This window comes from Dromiciops gliroides, chromosome 1 (assembly GCF_019393635.1).
Source record: "Dromiciops gliroides isolate mDroGli1 chromosome 1, mDroGli1.pri, whole genome shotgun sequence".
In the NCBI taxonomy this organism is placed as follows: Eukaryota; Metazoa; Chordata; class Mammalia; order Microbiotheria; family Microbiotheriidae; genus Dromiciops; species Dromiciops gliroides.
This window is the reverse complement of record NC_057861.1, coordinates 234779865-234798264: the sequence shown is the minus strand read 5'-3', so window position 1 is coordinate 234798264 and position 18400 is coordinate 234779865. Positions and strand designations below refer to the sequence as shown.

The 18400-nt window shown below is 41.4% G+C and overlaps 1 protein-coding gene across 1 annotated transcript; it reads left to right on the top strand.

Annotated features, from left to right (window-relative positions):
- Positions 1–12039: 12039 nt before the first annotated feature.
- Positions 12040–14454, top strand: LOC122737340 (U4/U6.U5 tri-snRNP-associated protein 1-like). Its single transcript, XM_043979820.1, has one exon. It carries the CDS (start codon positions 12040–12042, stop codon positions 14452–14454), a length of 2415 nt encoding a protein of 804 aa, XP_043835755.1.
- The last annotated feature ends 3946 nt before the right edge of the window (positions 14455–18400 follow it).

Here is an 18400-nt window from a genome sequence, read left to right as displayed (position 1 = left end):
TAGCTTCTCTAAGGAATGTCACCCATGCCCTTCCATAACTTCACTGATTTTCATTACTTTAGAAGGATAGGATCCTGTACTCTTTCCCTATTCACATCTTCCTGAATTTGCCTCCAATCAAAATTTTGACTGAAGCCTAGCCAGTAGAAGTTTTGATTTCATTTAAATAATGTAGGGGGCTAAGCAACACTTCAGCCAGCCAGTGATAGGGGGCATAGAAATACTGGAGTATTTCTCCAAACAAGCAAGCAAGCAAGAAGGGAAGCAAGCAGGGAAGCAGCAGATATTTATTAAGTGCCAACCATATACATGCAAGACACTGTGATAGGCATTGGTAATATAAAGGCAGCAATGAAATGGTTCCTGCCCACCTGAATTTACCTTCAATGGAGTAGGAGGGGAAGGGTAAACAACACATACACATAAAAGGAAATATCAAATAAATCCAAAGTAAATTGTGTGTGCGTATATGTGCGTGTATGAGAGAAAAAAGAGAGACAGACACAGAGAAACAGAAAGACAGAGACAGAGAGAGACACAGAGAGAGAGACAGAGAGAGAGAGAGACAGAGACAGAGACAGAGACAGAGATAAAGAGAGGAGCTCTTGCAGCCCTAGGGATCGGGAAGACCTCGTAGAGCTGGCACTTGAGCCAAACCTTGACAAGAGATAGCATTTCTGTGAAGCAGAGGAAAGGAGGGCATGTATTCAAGTATGGATCAAATATAAAATGCTCTCTTTCACTTTTAGAGCTCTTCACAACTTGGCTTCTTTCTACTTTTCCAGTCTTCTTAAATCTAATTCCCCTCTATGTACTCTACAATCCAGTGACACTGTCCTTGCTGTCCTTCCCATATATGACACTCTATCCGCTGGGCATTTTTTCTTTTTCTTGCAGGGCAATAAGGGTTAAGTGACTTGCCCAGGGTCACACAGCTAGTAAGTGTCAAGTGTCTGAGGCTGAATTTGAACTCAGCTCCTCCTGAATCCAGGGCCGGTGCTTTATCCACTGTGCCACCTAGCTGCCCCTATGTCCTGGGCATTTTCACTGTCCATCCCCATGCCTGGAATTCTCCCCTTCTTTGTCTTTTCTTCTGGCTTTCTTGGCTTCCTTCAAGTCTCAGACAAAATCCCATATTTTTCAAGTAACTTTCCCTGGTCTGTCTCAATACTTCCTAGTAAGTAGCTTCCCTCTGTTTATCTCTAGTTAATTCTGTATGTATCTTGTTTGTACATAGCTGTTTATATGTTGTTTGTCCTGTTATAATGTGAGCTCCTTGAGAGAAGGGACTGTTTTGGTCCTTATTTATACCCACAGTTTTCAGGATGGTTCTTGTTACACCACAGGTACTTGCTTAATAAATGCTTGTTTACTAACTGACATCTCCTATGCAGACATCAGCGCCATCCTAAGTGTCTCTACTTCCACATAAGGATAGCCTTTTGTCTAAGGGAGGCCAGCTCTTATTCTTGGGAATTTGAATTAAAGGGCACTAGAAAGGATCTATTTGTCTTCACTTCTACCCCTCCCAGTCAGCTAAAAAAAATAATGCCTCCCTCATTGCCTGAAATTCATCATTGAAAAGACATCCCTTTGGTCTGAAGAACATCAGCCTCTGCTGAGTATATACACTTTTAAACCAGCAGATATCCCTGGGAAGTTAAACATTTTGCCACTAAAATGTGTATGAATTCCTTTTTTTATATATTTCTCTTCCTGATAGGAGGGTAAGAAGTATTGGATACTTAGGAAGAAGAAAGTGAATTGAAAGGAGGAGGAAGGTGAAATACTCAGAGCAGTGAGGAGTTGAGCCTGAAGACAAACTTTGCCTACATCGATTTTGTCTACCCCATTGGAGGAGGTGGCCTGCCATTGTAAGGAGCAGGCTTGGTTTTACACAAAATGGGGCTGCTCTCATAGGAAGGGACCTTTTGGTCCTCTGTTTATTAATAGCTCTGCTTCTGGTTTTCTCTGCTACTGCACCCATTAGATGCCCATTCTTTCAGAAGATGTCTGAGTGGAATTCTCCAGGGAGCAGAATAGTTCCCAATGAAAAGAAAGAACTGTAACCCCAAACCTCAGGTTTCTTGACCAAGGTGCCAATTCTTACTGTGGAGCCATGGAAAATGCAAGACACATGATTTCTGAGGCCTGTGATGGCACCCGGAAATTTTTTGAGAAGGTAATTTATAGTAGTCTGTAATTTCCAAATGCTATACCTACAGAATTGAACCAACCACAAATGATTTTGAGCAGATGTGTTTTTTTCCCCTCTTAGTATAACATATGTACTGGAACCAGCTTCTCCTAATCAATCATAAGCATAATCAAAAACTTACAACTTGGGGGGGGGCAGGGAGGTTGGATGACTTAAATGAATTTTCAGTGGTACTGTTCTCTTGACCAGAATAGACTACTTTTATACTTCCCCATGTTAAAAAAAAAAGTAACAGAGGTTTGGCATCTTGATTTTCTTTCAGGTTTTCCCCCTCCTTTTTATTGTTGTTGAAATATTAGCATCTATAAGATGTTCAGATTACTATTGGTGCCTGTTGATTCAAGTATTTTGACTTGTTACAGAGCAATATTCTTCATTGCATATAATCAAAAGAGAATAAGAATTTGGTGTGCAATAATTACCTATTAGCTAAGATCAAATAGTAATAATAGTCATTGAAATTTGAGGACACTTTTTTTTTTGGTCCTGTGAATTGGATCAGTGTAGTTAATTCCCTATGCTAATGCAGATTAAAATTGCTTAGTAACCCAAAAATCTCAGCTAAATTCCTCTTTTCCAGTCTTCCTTAATGCTAGTGCCTTGCCTCAGTTATCTCTAGTTCATCTTGTATGCTAGTTTGTACATAGCTGTTTGTTGTATATTGTCTCCTCTTGGTAGACTGTGAGCTCTCTAAGGGCAAAGACTATTTTGGTACTCTTAATAAATGCTTGACTTGACTTTTAAACTTGTTTTCTTTTTAAAAGATGTAGTATTTCCCCTCAATTACATATAAAAACAATTTTTACCCTTTGTTTCTTAAAACTTTGAGTTCCAAATTCTCTCTCTCCCTTCTCCTCCAATGAGAAGGCAGACAATTTAACATAGGTTATATATGTTCAGTCATGCAAAGCATATTTCCATGTTGGTTGTATTTAAGTTATATATTTTTTTTTGTGGGGCAATGAGGGTTAAGTGACTTGCCCAGGGTCACACAGCTAGTAAGTGTCAAGTGTCTGAGGCCAGATTTGAACTTAGGTCCTCCTGAATCCAGGACCAGTGCTTTATCCACTGCTCCACTTAGCTGCCCATTAAGTTATATTCTTAAAGAGTTTCCTGGGAGCACTGAGAGGTTAAGGAAATTCCCCAGAGCCACACAGTTAGTATATGTCCAAGGCAGGACCTGAACCCAGATATTTCTGAGTCTAAGGCTGGCCCTCTAAATGCTGCAGCATGCTGCCTCATATTTAGTACTTTATGGATTACAAAGTGCTTCACAAACACTATCTCATTTCATCCTTGCAATCATCCTGGAAGATAGTTATACTTGGAAAGAAGTATTACCCTGGGAAGGGTACCACCCAGGGGGCAGCCTCAGTGAAGGAATCTCTTGGGTACCGCCTGCTTTGAGATACTGTCTGACCCAGTTTACTGGTCTTGTCAGTTGGATATTATTTGCTACCACCTTCTATTTCCTAGATTGCTATTTCCCAGTTGACTAGAGAAGAAAATGTTATCTTTTCTCCTCAAACTCACCTTCCATCCCCACATTTCTTTGAAAGCAGCACACATTTCTTAGAATTTTATTTCCTGAGTGACATTAGCAATGCCTTAAAAAAGTTTTTAAAAAATGGTTAATGAAATTTTAAAATAATTTAAAAAATTGAACTTAAATACCAAAAAAGATTATGGCAGAACATAATTTGGCAGAAGACAAATTCCCATTTCATACTTCTTGCTTTAAAAAATGTCTATTATTGAGGTGTAGTAAAGTTGTAAAGAAGTATGAAGAATAGTTCAGTTCTCCCATCATACCACCTCCACAAAGATCTAGAAAATGTACCAGAGTATATCTTGATTTGGGAATCCAAGAAAAAAATTACACCAACTAATTTTTCCAGCCCAGGTCAGCATAAGAGGGAGAGAGAGAGAGAGAGAGAGAGAGAGAGAGAGAGAGAGAGACTGGGAATACTGAGGCCTGGCTAGGAGTATGCTGCAAAGAGCATTCCAATACTCAGTGACTATAAGAGGACAGAGGCTTTGCACTGGGGCAGAAAGAGGTCCAGGGGGTCCCTGAACTAGTGTACAGGGTGTGAAATGGGTGCAATATGGTAGTTCTGTCATTTACTACCCAATACTGTATCATAAATCCAAGGCAGATTGAAGTGGGGATCTGTCTGTAAGGGTAATAGAGAGGAGAACATATTAAGGAGGGATAATTTAAGAATACCTTGTCTATCTGAAAGTCATAAACAAACAGCATATTTTAAGAAATCATAGGAAATGCCTCTGATGTCTGAAAACCAGAGGGCAAAGTAGAAATGGAAAGATCCATACCAGTCACCTCCTAAAAGAAACACCCATATGAAAACTACTAGGAATGTCATATCCGAAATTCAGAACTCCCTGATCAAGGAGAAAATACTGCAAATAGCTAGAAAGAATTCAGGTACTAAGGAACCATAGTCAGGATCATACAGTATTTACCAGTGTGATGAAATAATGAGATTTAGCAGATACTCAAAGATCTACCTGGAGATTAATCTAGACTGATTGAATCAAGTGAGAGTGATTAACTGCTGATTAGCCTACTTCAAGTTAACTGGATTGTAATCACACCTTGAGAACACCTTCAGAACCAATGGATTTGGATGACACCAACCAATCAGCTTGAAGCAGTGTGTAAGGACCGCCTCTGTTCCAAACCTATAAAAAGCTTCCACAATCAGTTTGCTGGAGAGAGTTCCTGATTAAAGCAGACTTGTGGAGGAGGACTTGAGGAAGAACCCAACCAGGCTGGAAGTCTATGCTAGATAGGCCTTTTCTTAACTTTCTGAACTCCTTGTGAATACCTGTATGTTTTAATAAATGTTTAATGCCCAAAGGCTGGTGCTGAAGCTTCTAATTTAAGGTGACCACAATTTATATTTTAAACATCACACCAGCCAGCACTTTCAAGGAGCAGAGAGCTTGGAATATGATATTCCAGAAGGCAAAGGCTCTAGGCTTACAAAATAATCCCCCAAACCCCAAACAACCCACCAAAAAACTTACTCAGCAAAGCTGATTATAATCCTACAAGGGAAAAATTGATTTTTATTGAAATAGAGGTGTTCCAAGTATTCCTGATGAAAAGACCACAGGTAAATAGGATATTTAACATACACAAGAGTCAAGAGAAGAATAAAAAGGTAAATATGTGAGCAGTCATAATAGACTAAATGAGAATAAATTGTTTACATTTTCATATGGGGAGATGATACATGTAGGCTCTCAGAATTCTATTATCATCAGAGATAGTGGGGAAATCTAATTTGATAGAGGGTGGGGAAGAGGAATACACTGATATGGGGGAAGGGAAAGGAAGAATGGGGGAAATTATTTTATATAGATGTAGTGCATGAGAAGTAAGCAGTGGTGTGAAGAGTAGATGATGTTTGAAACTCTCTCTCATCTGAACTGATCAAGGGAAGGAAGAATATACACATATACAGACAACTGGATACAGAAATACATCTTACCCAATAGAGAAATAGAAAGGAAAGGGGTTAAGGGGAAAAGGTGAGAGAAGAGAGAGTGTGTAGATTTAGGGAGGCATTAGTTAGAAGCAAAGCAAACTCAAATAGGGTTTTGGGAAAAAAAAGAGAAGAAAAAGTATAAGAAAATAGAATAGAGGGAAATACACAGCTAGCTCAGAATCATGAATGTGAATGAGATGAATTTAATCATAAAATGGAAGAGGATAGCAGAATGGATTAGAAACTATAATCCAATAATATGTTGTTTATAAGAAACATATTTGTAACAGAAAGATACACATAGAATTAGACTAAGAGGCTAGAGCAGAATCTATTTTGCTTCATGTGATATAAAAAATGCAGGAGTAGCTATCAGGATCTTAGACAAAGTGAAAGTAAAAATTGACTCAATTAAAAGAGATAAATAGGCAAAACACATTTTACTAAAAGCGTAGATGATTAATCTCTGTGTGGGCCAAATTCAGTATGGGGAGTTAATTGGGTGGCTCACTGTAATATTGGGGTTCATAAAATAAAGGGGGACCAGAGTTTCCCTTTGTCTAAACTGCCTCTTTTTCAGTTATGTCTCCCATACTAATAAGAAAGGAGATTAACAGCCTCTTTTCCACAAACAAATCAGGGTTTATTAATAGTAACAAAATTTACAACATAAGTGGAGTTAATAAAGCCAGGTACAATGAGAAAAGGGATAGAGATAGTTAGAATCTAAGTCTCTAGGTTAATTTTGCCTCCAGGTACCTTGAATAAGCTCTACTTCATTAGCTACTCAGAACAGCTTGGGTCTGGCAAAAACTAAATCAAACCCTAAACTTGTTTCCAGCTCAGCTGGCCTAACGAGCCAGTTCTAAGGAGAATCAGCTTTGTAGTTTCTCCTGGTTAGGCCTTAAGATCAAACAACACACCAGCTCCTCTCTCTCTCTCTCAACCTTCCTCCTCTCATCCCTGTCTCTGAGAGTCCTCTCTCTCCCTCTTCCTGCCTCTCTCACGGGAAGGGTGGTTCTATAGCTGGGCTGAGTTTCCAATTGGTTTAACATACCCCCTGGGCTATTCCCATTATAATTTGGCGAGGCCCATGTGGGTGTGTGGTACTCCTAGGTGGGGGTTAGGTACTTTAGTTTGATACTTTGACTCAATAAATGTTCTTTGTGTTGTTTGTTCTATAATCTCTTAAAGTACACACGCATCTTCTCTTAGGCTTTTAAAGCTTGCATCTTTTCAGTCTGACCATGATGAAGCAAAGATGGGGTTATAAAAACTCCAAATCACAATTAATTCCTTACATATTAATACTAAACATATATATAACGAATGGCATAGCATCTAAATTCTTAAAGGAAAATTACAGGGAAAAATAGATAACAAAACAGTAATATTGGGAGACTTTACCCTCTTAGACCTAGATAAATTTAACAAAAGAAACAAAAGAAAAAAGAAAAGAAAGAAGTTAAGGCCCTAAATAGAATTTTAGAAGAGTTAGATATGATAGACTTTTGGAGAATACTGAATGGGAATGACAGTAATATACCTATTTTTCCGCTGTGCATAGAAGTGTCATAAAAATTGCCTATTGGGTTATAGAAACTTCATAAACAAATGCAGAAAAGATAATCCTCCTGAGACATCTCTGATAGCTTCTCCACATGACCTTTCTTCCAAAATTATATTTCTATTTCATTCTGAACCAGTATTTATTGATAGGCCCATCCCTAGCTTTTGCTTTACTTTTTCATAGAGATAAATTAACATATATACCCCACAGTCCATGAATAATGAGCATCCTTCCTTATTTTCAAGGATTAGTTTCAACCTCATCTTTACTTTAGAGACTAGACCTTTGGTCCCTTTTTGGGGGGAGGGTACTAGGGGTGGGAAATCCCATAGACTACATGGTTTTTTCCTTTTTAAATCACAATTACAAACAAAATTAATGGACTTGCAGCAATATCAACATAGTCTTCTCTTCATTCCTCCCACTGTCAAGAAAATAGGACAAGGTAATTTCACCATAGCAAATATCATTATCTCCATTTTACAGATGAGACTCAGGTTAAGTGACTCATAGGCAGAATCATGACTTGAACCTAGATCTTCTGATTTCAAGTTCTTCTCTCCTTTCACTATACCACAACTATCTTTCAGTAGGATTTAAAAAAAAAGTATTTTATTATTTTCCAGTTACATGTAGAAATAGTTTTCAACATTTATTTATTTATATAAGATTTCCAATTTCCAATTTTTCCCCCTCCCTCTCCTCCCTCCCCCCTTCCCCATGATGGCTGGTGATCTAATATAGGTTATATATACATAATAACAGTAAACATATTTCTGCATTAGTCATGTTATAAGAGAAGAATCAGAACAAAAAGGAAAAACCTCAAAACAGAAAACTAACAGCACCAAAAACAAAAGAAATAGTATGGTCTAATCAGCATCCATATTTCACAGTTCCTTTTTTTTTTTTCCCGGATTTGGAGAGCCTTTTCCATCATGAGTCCTTTGGAACTTTCTTGTACCATTGGATAGGTGAGAAGAATCTAGTCTATCACAGTTGATCAACACATAATGTTGATGATACTGTGTATAATGTTCTTCTGGTTCTGCTCATCTCACTCATCATCAGTTCATACAAGTCCTTCCAGGTTTCTCTGAACTCCTGCTCATCGTTTCTTACAGCACAATAGAATTCCATTACATTCATATACCACAACTTGTTCAGCCATTCCTCAATTGATGAACATCCCCTTAATTTCTTTTCTTTTCTTTATTTTTTTTTTGCAGGGAAATGAGGGTTAAGTGACTTGCCCAGGGTCACACAGCTAGTAAGTGTCCAGTGTTTGAGGCCAGATTTGAACTCAGGTCCTCCTGAGTCCAGGGCTGGTGCACCATTTACCTGCCCCCTCATCCCCTCAATTTCCAATTCCTTGCCACCACAAAAAAGAGCAGCTATAAATATTTTTGTACATGTGGGTCCTTTTCCTTTTTTTATGATCTCTTTGGGGAAAAGACCCAAAAGTGGTGCTGCTGGGTCAAAGGGTATGCACAGCTTTATAGCCCTTTGGGCATAATTCCAAATTGCTCTCCAGAATGGTTGGATCAGTTCACAGCTCCACCAACAATGCATTAGTGTTCCAATTTTCCCACTGCTTCTCCAACGTTTATTATTTTCCTTTTTTGTCATATTAGCCACCTGATAGGTGTCAGGTGGTACCTCAGAGTTGTTTTAATTTGCATCTCTCTAGTCAATAGTTATTTAGAGCATTTTTTTTCATATGGCAATAGATAGCTTTGATTTCTTCATCAGAAAACTGCCTGTTCATATCTTTTGACCATTTCTCAATTGGGGAATGACTTGGATACATATAAATTTGATTTATTTCCTATATATTTTAGAAATGAGGCCTTTATCAGAAGTATTGGCCATAAAAATTGTTTCCCAACTTTCTGCATCCCTTCTAATTTTCCTGAAGTCTTCTAAATTATCTGTGGTTGGAAGACTGTGTCTCTCTGTCTCTTTGCAGGTTCTGTAGTTTCAGAATCCATCCAGAGGCTTGATTTAATGTTCTTTTTGAGGGAACAGAAGGAGAGCTTAGGCAGCTTGCTGCTTCCTCCCTACCATCTTGGCTCTGCCCTCCTGCTTTTTTGACTTTATCTGAAGCATAATATATTCTGCTCCAGCCTTTTATCTTTACTCTGTGTTTATCTCTCTGCTTCAAATGTGTTTCTTGTAAACAGCAAATTGCAAGATTCTGGTTTTTAATCTACTCTGCAATTCGCTTCCATTTTATGGGAGAGTTCATCCCATTCACATTCACAATTAAAATATTAACTGTTTATTTCCCTCTATCTTCTTTTCCCCTTTGTACTTTTTTCCCCTTCTTTCCCCCTATTCCACTTGACCAGTGTTTTGCTTCTGACCACTGCCTCCCTCAATCTGCCCCCTTTTCCCCCACTTGTGCCCTCCCTTCTATCAATACCACCCTTTTCCCCTTCCCCTTTTGTTTCCTTAAAGAGTAAGCTAAGTTTCTTTATACAATTGGAGTGTATTTTATTCCCTCCCTGAATCAAATCTGATGAGAGTAAGGTTGCAACAATGCCCACCCTTCCCTTCTTTCCCTCTGTTATAATGGGTTCTTTTTGTGCCTCTTCCATCTGCTCAATTTTAATTTTTAAGGCCTTATTTTCCACAGTAAGCTTTTGTACTTCTTTTTCTGTTTGGCCAATTTTTTCTCTCATTTTGTATTTTTTTTTTTTTTTTTGCGAGGCAATGGGGGTTAAGTGACTTGCCCAGGGTCACACAGCTAGCAAGTGTCAAGTGTCTGAGGCCGGATTTGAACTCAGGTACTCCTGAAACCAGGGCCAGCGTTTTAACCACTGTGCCATCTAGCTGCCCCCTTCATTTTGTATTTTTTTTTAAGGAATTGTTTTCCTCAGTCATTTTTTGTGCTTCTTTTTGCAGTGTAACTCTCATTTCTCTTATTTCTTTTTCCATTTTTGCTTCTACCTCTCTTATTTGGTTTTTAAAAGCCCTTTTGAGCTCTTCAAAGAAGGCCTTTTGGTCTTGACAAGATCATCTTCCCTCTTGAGTCTTCACTCGTGGGCGTTTTGACCAACTCATCTGTGTTTGAGTTTTGGTCTTCCCTTTCACCATAGAAGTTGTCAATGGTAAGGGTCCTTTTTTGTTTTTTTGTTTCTTGCTATTTTTAAACTTATCAAGTTGAAGTCTACTCCTGGGGCACAGGGTTCATGGTTGCAAGCTTCTTACTGCTCTCAGCTGCCCCACTCTCAGCTGTGTTGAGTTGCAACAGTGTTGAGCTGTCCACTGAGCTGAGCTTTGCTAAGGTGAGCTGCCAGCTGGGAGGAGTAGTGCTGAGCCGCCCTCCCCTTTCACCCAGGTGAGACAGACCTTTTCTGAATTCTTTTAAATTTATCTCACGTAGCAGGATTTCATCTCTCTTTTTGTAGGTTCTGTAGTTCCAGAATCTGTTTAGAGGCTTGATTTAATGTTGATTTAATGTTGTTTTTGAGGGAAATACAGGAAAGCTCAGGAAAGTTCCTAGCTTCTCTCTGCCATCTTGGCTCCGTCAGTAGGATTTCATAGCATCATTAATTGAGGGTTATTTTATTAATGAGCTTAGGAAAAGGGGCTAAGAAATGCTGTCCAAAGGAGAGTTGTTAGTTTTAATACACTATTGCCTCAGTAGGAGCTTTGCCATAGAGAAAGAAGAAGTTACTACCATCATGGAAAAACAAAACTATGTCTTAGGGTTTTCTGGGTACATAAACATAGTAACCATTTATGCTGAATTAGCTGGAAAGACTGCTGATTTTGTTTTGTTACCTCTACTTCCTGGAGGGGAGGGTAGGCCAGTAACATTTTCTTTTCTTTCTCTCTCTCTTTTTAAACTGTTTTTTCTCTGCAAATACACATTTAAAAAAACTATATTAAAATGTTGCTCTTTTTGTTGTGTGGTATTTGTGGAGGCATTGCACATGAGCGAGACAAATTTTATGACCCTTTCCTCTCAAAAGGAGAGTAGAAGTGGAAGCCAAAGCTGTCCAAGACAGCTGTTGGCCTCCCTCCCCATTCAAGCTTCATGCTGACCTGGCTCTTTGACTATGCATATTTCATAGTAACAATAGCTAGCATTTATATAGTGCTTTAAGGTTTGTAAAGCACTTTGCAAATATGGTTTCATTTTGTCTTCAAAACCTCCCTTGGAGGTAGGTGCTATTATTATTCTCATTTTGCAAATGAGAAAAGTGAGGCAGTCAATGTTTGAGGCTGGATTTGAATTCAAGATTTCCTAACCCTAGGTTTGCCACTCTATCCATTGTACAGCCTTTCTGTTTTTATTACAAGGGCTTTGTTTTTATTGTTTTTTGTTGTTGTTGTTTTTATTTTTTGTGGGGCAATGAGGGTTAAGTGACTTGCCCAGGGTCACACAGCTAGTAAGTGTCTGGTTGAGGTGAGATGTGAACTCAGGTCCTCATTCTGAGTACTCTGAGGTATCAACCATAGCTCCTGTGGCCTTTCTTACTCACAGCACTCTGGTACTTGCTGTTAATTATCTCTTGGCTTCACCCTTTCTGGTTAATGTCCTGGATTTTCACCTTTGGCTATGTGTGAACTAGCCAATCAGCCAATCAGCCAATCAGATGATTGTTCGGCTTCCTGCTACTTTGGGGATAAATTCACCTTCTCCGCTTTCATTCCCACTGAGCTTGTCTTGGACTTCACACACGACCCATTCTGCTTCAGGGGCGGGCGGTGACGTCGCAACCGCCATGGGCTCCTCGAAGAGGCACCGCAGAGAGAAGGAGGCGGAGGCAGGGGAGGCGGAGAGTTCAGGCCCGGGCACAGCTGAGCAGGTGTCCCCGCACCGCGAGCATAAGAAGCACAAACACAAGCATGAGAAGCACAGACACGAGCGTGAGAAGCACAGACACGAGCGTGAGGAGCACAGACACGAGCGTGAGGAGCACAGACACGAGCGTGAGGAGCACAGACACGAGCGTGAGGAGCACAGACACGAGGGTGCTGAGCGGAGAGCGAAGCGAGAGAAGCGCGATGACGGCTACGAAGCTGCCACTGGATCCAAAGCCAGCTCTGGAGATGCCTCGTCTCTCAGCATTGAGGAGACCAATAAACTCCGAGCCAAGCTGGGCCTCAAGCCTTTGGAGGTTAATGCTGTCAAGAAGGGGGCGGCCGGCACCCAGGAGGTGCCTGCGCTGGCGGACGTGATCAACCCCATGGCCATGCGGCAGCGTGAAGAGCTGCGTGAGAAGCTGGAGGCGGCCAAGGAGAAGCGGCTCCTCAGGCAGAAGCTGGGGAAGATCAAGACCCTGGGGGACGACGACGATCCGTGGCTAGATGACACAGCGGCGTGGATTGAGAAGAGCCGTCGGCTGCAGAAAGAGAAGGACTTGGCTGAGAGGAGGGCCACGCTGTTGGAGGAAATGGATCAAGAGTTTGGAGCGAACGTCCAGGTGGAAGAGTTTGCACCGAGAAGGAAGGAGCAGTACAGTGCCCGGGACCTGCAGGGGCTGACCGTGGAGCACACCATCGACTCCTTCAGGGAGGGGGAGACCGTGATCCTCACCCTCAAGGACAAGGACGTGCTGCAGGAGGGGGAGGATGTGTTGGTCAATGTGAACCTCCTCGACAAAGAGCGGGCAGAAAAGAATGTGGAACTCCGGAAAAAGAAGCCGGATTACCGGCCCTATGCCGAAGACGAGAGCGTGGACGACATGGCTGTGTGGAAGCCCAGGTCCATTTTGGCCAAGTACGATGAGGAGCTGGAAGGGGCGCGACCGCACTCGTTCCGACTCGATCGCAGCGGGGCGGCTGACGGAGCCCGAGAACGCGAGCTGGAGGAAATCCGGGCCAACCTGAGGCAGCAGGCGCAGTCCCTGGCAATGGCTGGACCCCGGCTCGCCTCCGAGTACCTCACCCCACAGGAGATGGTGGTGACCTTCAAAAAGACAAAGCGAAGGGTGAGGAAAATCCGAAAGAAGGAGGAGGTGCTGGTTCGAGCCGATGACCTGCTTCCTCTTGGCAACGAGTCAAGCGAGAGAGACTTTGGCTCCAGGTTGCGGGGCAGGGGCCGTCGCCACGTCCCCGAGGCCGAGGAGGAAGCCCTGGGAGAGCATGAGAAGCAGACCCCTTCCCAGCTCCCCCAGTCTGACGACAGCCGAGTGGAAAACATGGACATCAGTGACGATGAAGAGGGTGGAGCCCAGGGAACGGGCTTCCCTGGGATCCTCGAGGAGGATGAAGCGGAGGCTGAGCTACAAGAGCAGCTGGAGAAGGGTCGGAGACTGAAACAACTAAAGCAGCTCAGAGACCCTGGGGAGAAGGTGATGGAGATGGTGAAGAAACTCGAGATGCAGCGGAGCAGGGAGGAGGATGAAGACCCAGAGTGCAAAGGGGCCATTGTGTTCAGTGCCACCTTGGAGTTCTGCCGAACCCTTGGGGAGATCCCGACTTACGGGAAGGCTGGCAAGCAGAAGGACCGGGAAGAGCACATGGACTTTGAGAGACAGGAAGAAAGGTCCGCCAACATTGGCCCAGAATCTGACGGGGAGGACAATGTTGGCAGGAGTACAGTCAACCTGGACGAGGAGCAGCAGCAGCAGCAGCAGCTGCAGCAGCAACAGCAGCAGGGTTTCTCTACCACCATTCTGGATGAAGAGCCCCTCATGAATAGGGGCCTGGCCGCCGCCCTGCTCTTGTGCCAAAAAGAAGGACTGCTGGAGACAGTGGTGCAGAAGGGGGCTCGGGTGAAGGCCCCCAACAAATCTCTGCCTTCTGCTGTGTACCGCATCGAGGACAAGATGGCTGTTAACGACAAGCATAGTCATCGGGAAGAGTATCTTGGCTACACCCAGGATTTCAAAGAGAAAGAGGGCTACGAGCCCTTTTTCAAGCTCGACTATGTGGATGAGACGGGCAGAAAGCTGACACCCAAGGAGGCCTTCCGGCAGCTGTCTCACAGATTCCATGGGAAGAGTTCAGGCAAACTGAAGACTGAGCGGAGGATGAGGAAGCTGCATGAGGAAGCTCTCTTGAAGATGAGCGGTGGTGACACTCCCCTGGGCACAGTGGCTTTGCTCCAGAAGAAACTGAAAGCCCAGAAGACCCCGTACATCATGCTCAGTGGCAGCGGGAAGAGCATGACCGGTAACACCATCGCCAAGTGAAGACATCCCGTTTCCCCAGTCCTTTAATGTTAAATAAAATTCCCTCCTTATTAAAAAAAAATTCACACAAGCATATTTGAATGTAGCTCTTTAAGATCACAGAACTATACCCAGACTATTAGAAATGAATAAAACCCATGAATATGAATGCATTCTGTTGCATATTTCTTTGGCTGTTTATTCTCCACATTACACTATCCTTTTCAGGCGAGGCCTTGGCCTCTCAGTGGCAGGAAGGCCCAACCCTAGAAGTTCCCTCTAGCTACTCCCAGTAGCAAGCTGGCTAAGTGTTTGCCCAGGGTCTTTTCCATTCATGACAGAACCTCCATAGCAGATGCCAGTGTCCATGCTGTCAGCAATTAGATTTCTCTTCTGAGGTCCCACATGCAAGTGCTTTTAGCAGGGTGGTTGTTTCCAGATCTCTCAGGTACAAGCCATCAGAGAAGGGATGAAAACATATGCCCTTTGGAGGTAGAATGCTCTTTCCACTGTGCTATGGTTTCTCACTTCCTACTTAACCCACTTAACTGTCCATTTATATAAATTCACTTCAATTAATTCCAATTACATTCCAGTCAATAGGCACATATCAGGTGCCCATTATGCCACTGTGCTAGATACAGAGGATTCATAGAACATGCCCTCAAGCTTACAAGTTAATAGGGGATATAAAGGCAGATGTATATAATGATGATACAATGGAGAGTGTGACATAATAAGAAGAATTCAATAAAGTGCTATGAGAAATTTGAGGAGGGAGAGGTCACTCTCATCTGGGTGTAGAGGGTGGAGTGTACAGTCAAGGAAGGCTCCATGAGAAGAACCCTGAGGAAAGGCAGGTACTCCAACATATGAAGACATAGGAAAAGTCCTTTCTAGAAATGGGAGTGGTATGGAGAAAGTCATGGAGACAGGAATGGCCAGAATGTGAATGGGGGATAAAGAATAATCCTTAGGGGCAGCTAGGTGGGGCAGTGGATAAAGCACCAGCCCTGGATTCAAGAGGATCTGAGTTCAAATTCGACCTCAGACACTTGACACTTACTAGTTGTGTGACTCTGGGCAAGTCACTTAACCCTCATTGCCCCACCAAAAAAAAAAAAAAGAAAGAAAAAAAGAAAGAAAGAAAGAAAAGAAAAGAAAAGAAAAGAAAAATCCAAGTTAATTCAAAGGATCCAATAAGCACTTACAATGTGCAGACTGCAGTACTGCATCCTGGGGGAGATAAAAAACTTCAAATACAAATATGGTACCCACTTCATGGAACTTACAGCCTAATAGTACCACTGAAGTTAGATGGGGAAAATTGGATTTTTTTTTTTTACTAACTTCATTTCCCTTGCAATACTCTGTATTTTGTTTTATGCATTTAAAACATTAGTCTGAGAAGGGGTCCCAGAGGTTTTATCAGATTGCCAGTGGGGTCCATGCTGCAATAAAAATGAAGAACTCTTACTCTAAGGAGAAATGATAAGAACTGGACCTGACTTCATTTGTATAGAGAGCATTCTGGTGAGGACACTCCCTTTAATACTGCTTTTAGGTTGACACCTTCTCTGCAACTTAGAGTCTTAGAAAATTGCATTGGGTACTGAGAGGTTAAGGGTATGTAGGAATCAGGGTGTGATAGAAGACAGACTCAGCCCCAGGTCTTCTTGGCTTTGTAGTCAGCTCTCTTACCCCTACACTACCCTGCCTCTCAGATTATGTACAAAATGCTATTTGAGACTGTATGAAGAAGATGAACTATCTTTGAACTAGCTTTGAAAGACAGGTGGGAACAGCATGACCCTAGGTTTAGAGCAGGAAGGGACTTTAAACTCAAGTCTTATCTCCTTTCATAGATGAGGAAACTAAGGCCTGGAGAGGTTAAATCATTTACCCCAAATCACATGAGTAATAAGTGGCAATAAAATCCAGGTTATCTGACTCCAAATCCAGCTCTCCTTAGTGCTAAAATGGTCTTTGGTAACCTTAGAAACAGCTATTTTAGTAGCACAGTGGAAATAAAAGTGAGGTCGCAAGCCATATAGCCTCAATAATGCCTTTTATGTCAGTTCTTACAAATTGTCGCATTGTTAATAGGTTGCTTCTACACCTTCTAATTTTGTTCTAATTAGTCAAATACTTAAACTCAACAGAGTATGTTCTTTTATTATCTAGTTGTGTGACCATAGGATGTGATCTGCTATAGGAAACTCTTCCTTATTCATGCATTTATACAGGATATGTTTGATTTGTGCATATTTTCTTTTTTCCTTTTTTAAAAAATTTTGTGGGGCAATGAGGGTTAAGTGACTTGCCTAGGGTCACACAGCTAATAAGTGTCAAGTGTCTGAGGTTGGATTTGAACTCAGGTCCTCCTGAATCCAGGGCTGATGCTCTATCCACTGCACCACCTAGCTGCCTCAATTTGTGTATTTTTATAAAGATATAAAGATGTACCTGAAAATAAAGTTGAATTAAAAAAAGAAAAAAAAGGATGCTAATAAAAAAGATCTTAGAGAAACTAAGCCACTTGCTAATGGTTCTGCAATTACCAAGTATCAGAAGAAGGATTTGATTTTGGGTCTCTCCTGATTCTAAGGCCAAAACTTTTCAAAATAATTTCGTTATTGATAATTTTAAGTTTGATATAGCTTACACATCTTAACAAAATTCATGATTAAATGCAAATAAAGCACAATCTCTGAATATAGCCAAGCAACACATTTTAAGAATGACTTCCTCTGAGTGTGTAAATGAAGTCTTATATTTTGTTCATGTGTTTTAACTTTAATAAATTAATAAAACTGTTGTTGACTATTGCTTTAATTATAGTTTTAGTGCCAGAGCTGTCTTCATATATATCATTCTCACTGTGTATATTGTTAATTTTATTCCATTTTCTTCATTCTATTAATTCAAACAAATATTCCTATATTTTAAAAATTCTAGATATTTGTCATTTCTTGAAGTACGATATATTTTATTACATTCATATGCCATAATTTTCTCAGTCATTCCATAATCATAGGGTGCACAATCTGTTTCTAACTTATTGCTATAATAATTAAGGCTGCTATTGAGAGAAAAGATCCTATTTGGACTCTTCTTAGAACCCTAAAGACAGAGAGTGAGTCTAGTTTCAAGCCCTACTACTTCATTCCCAGTAGGGGGCTGTCCAGCACACAAGGCTCTGAGGAGCGGAGGCCCCTGGTCCTTAGGCCCAAGAGGGGCCTGGAACAGAGCCTGCACTTTGTGGAAGCCAAGCTAAGCTGGGAGATCACCTTGAGGCGCCTGAGGTGATTCCCACGTGACCCCGATGTTCAAACCCCGACTTAAGTTTTGTTTCTTGACAAGTTATTTATGTTTATGTATGTTAACACTGCATGGTTCTAGTGAGGAATACGGACAGTCTTGCTCAGAATAAGGTTAAGGCCTAGTGTTGAAATCTGACTGGTGGACTGCTACAATCTGATTGGTTGATTAACAGGTCAATCTGATTGGTCGTTACAGTTACCACTTATGGGAGGTTGGTAGCATATGCTGTGATTGGTTGTTTTTGTAATGCTGTATGTAAATGAAAATTGTAATGTGATTGGTTGAGAGGGACTGTTGGTGGGTATAAATAACAGTGCAGGACCTCACTTTAGTGCACTCTTGGGCACATTCAGAAGAGTGCTCATCTTTGAAGACGAATAAAGACGCCTTCAACAACATTCTGCTGCCTGCTTGGATTCTTTGAGCTTCAAGCTGCTAGTAACACTTGAGCTGCTAACACTTGAGCTGTGCAACACTTTTTGAACTGTTAGCTTCATTTCTAACACTATGAATATTTTGCACAAGTTTTTTTCCTCTGGCTGTCAATCATCTTTTTGTATAAATTGTGTAGGGTGATCACTCAAAGGGTATGAACACTTCATTAATCATTCTTGCATAATTTCAGATTGTTGGACCAATGACT

Bases quoted from the DNA above. Each gene is read 5' to 3' on its own strand.
- LOC122737340 (XM_043979820.1), top strand. From the start codon at position 12,040: ATGGGCTCCTCGAAGAGGCACCGCAGAGAGAAGGAGGCGGAGGCAGGG.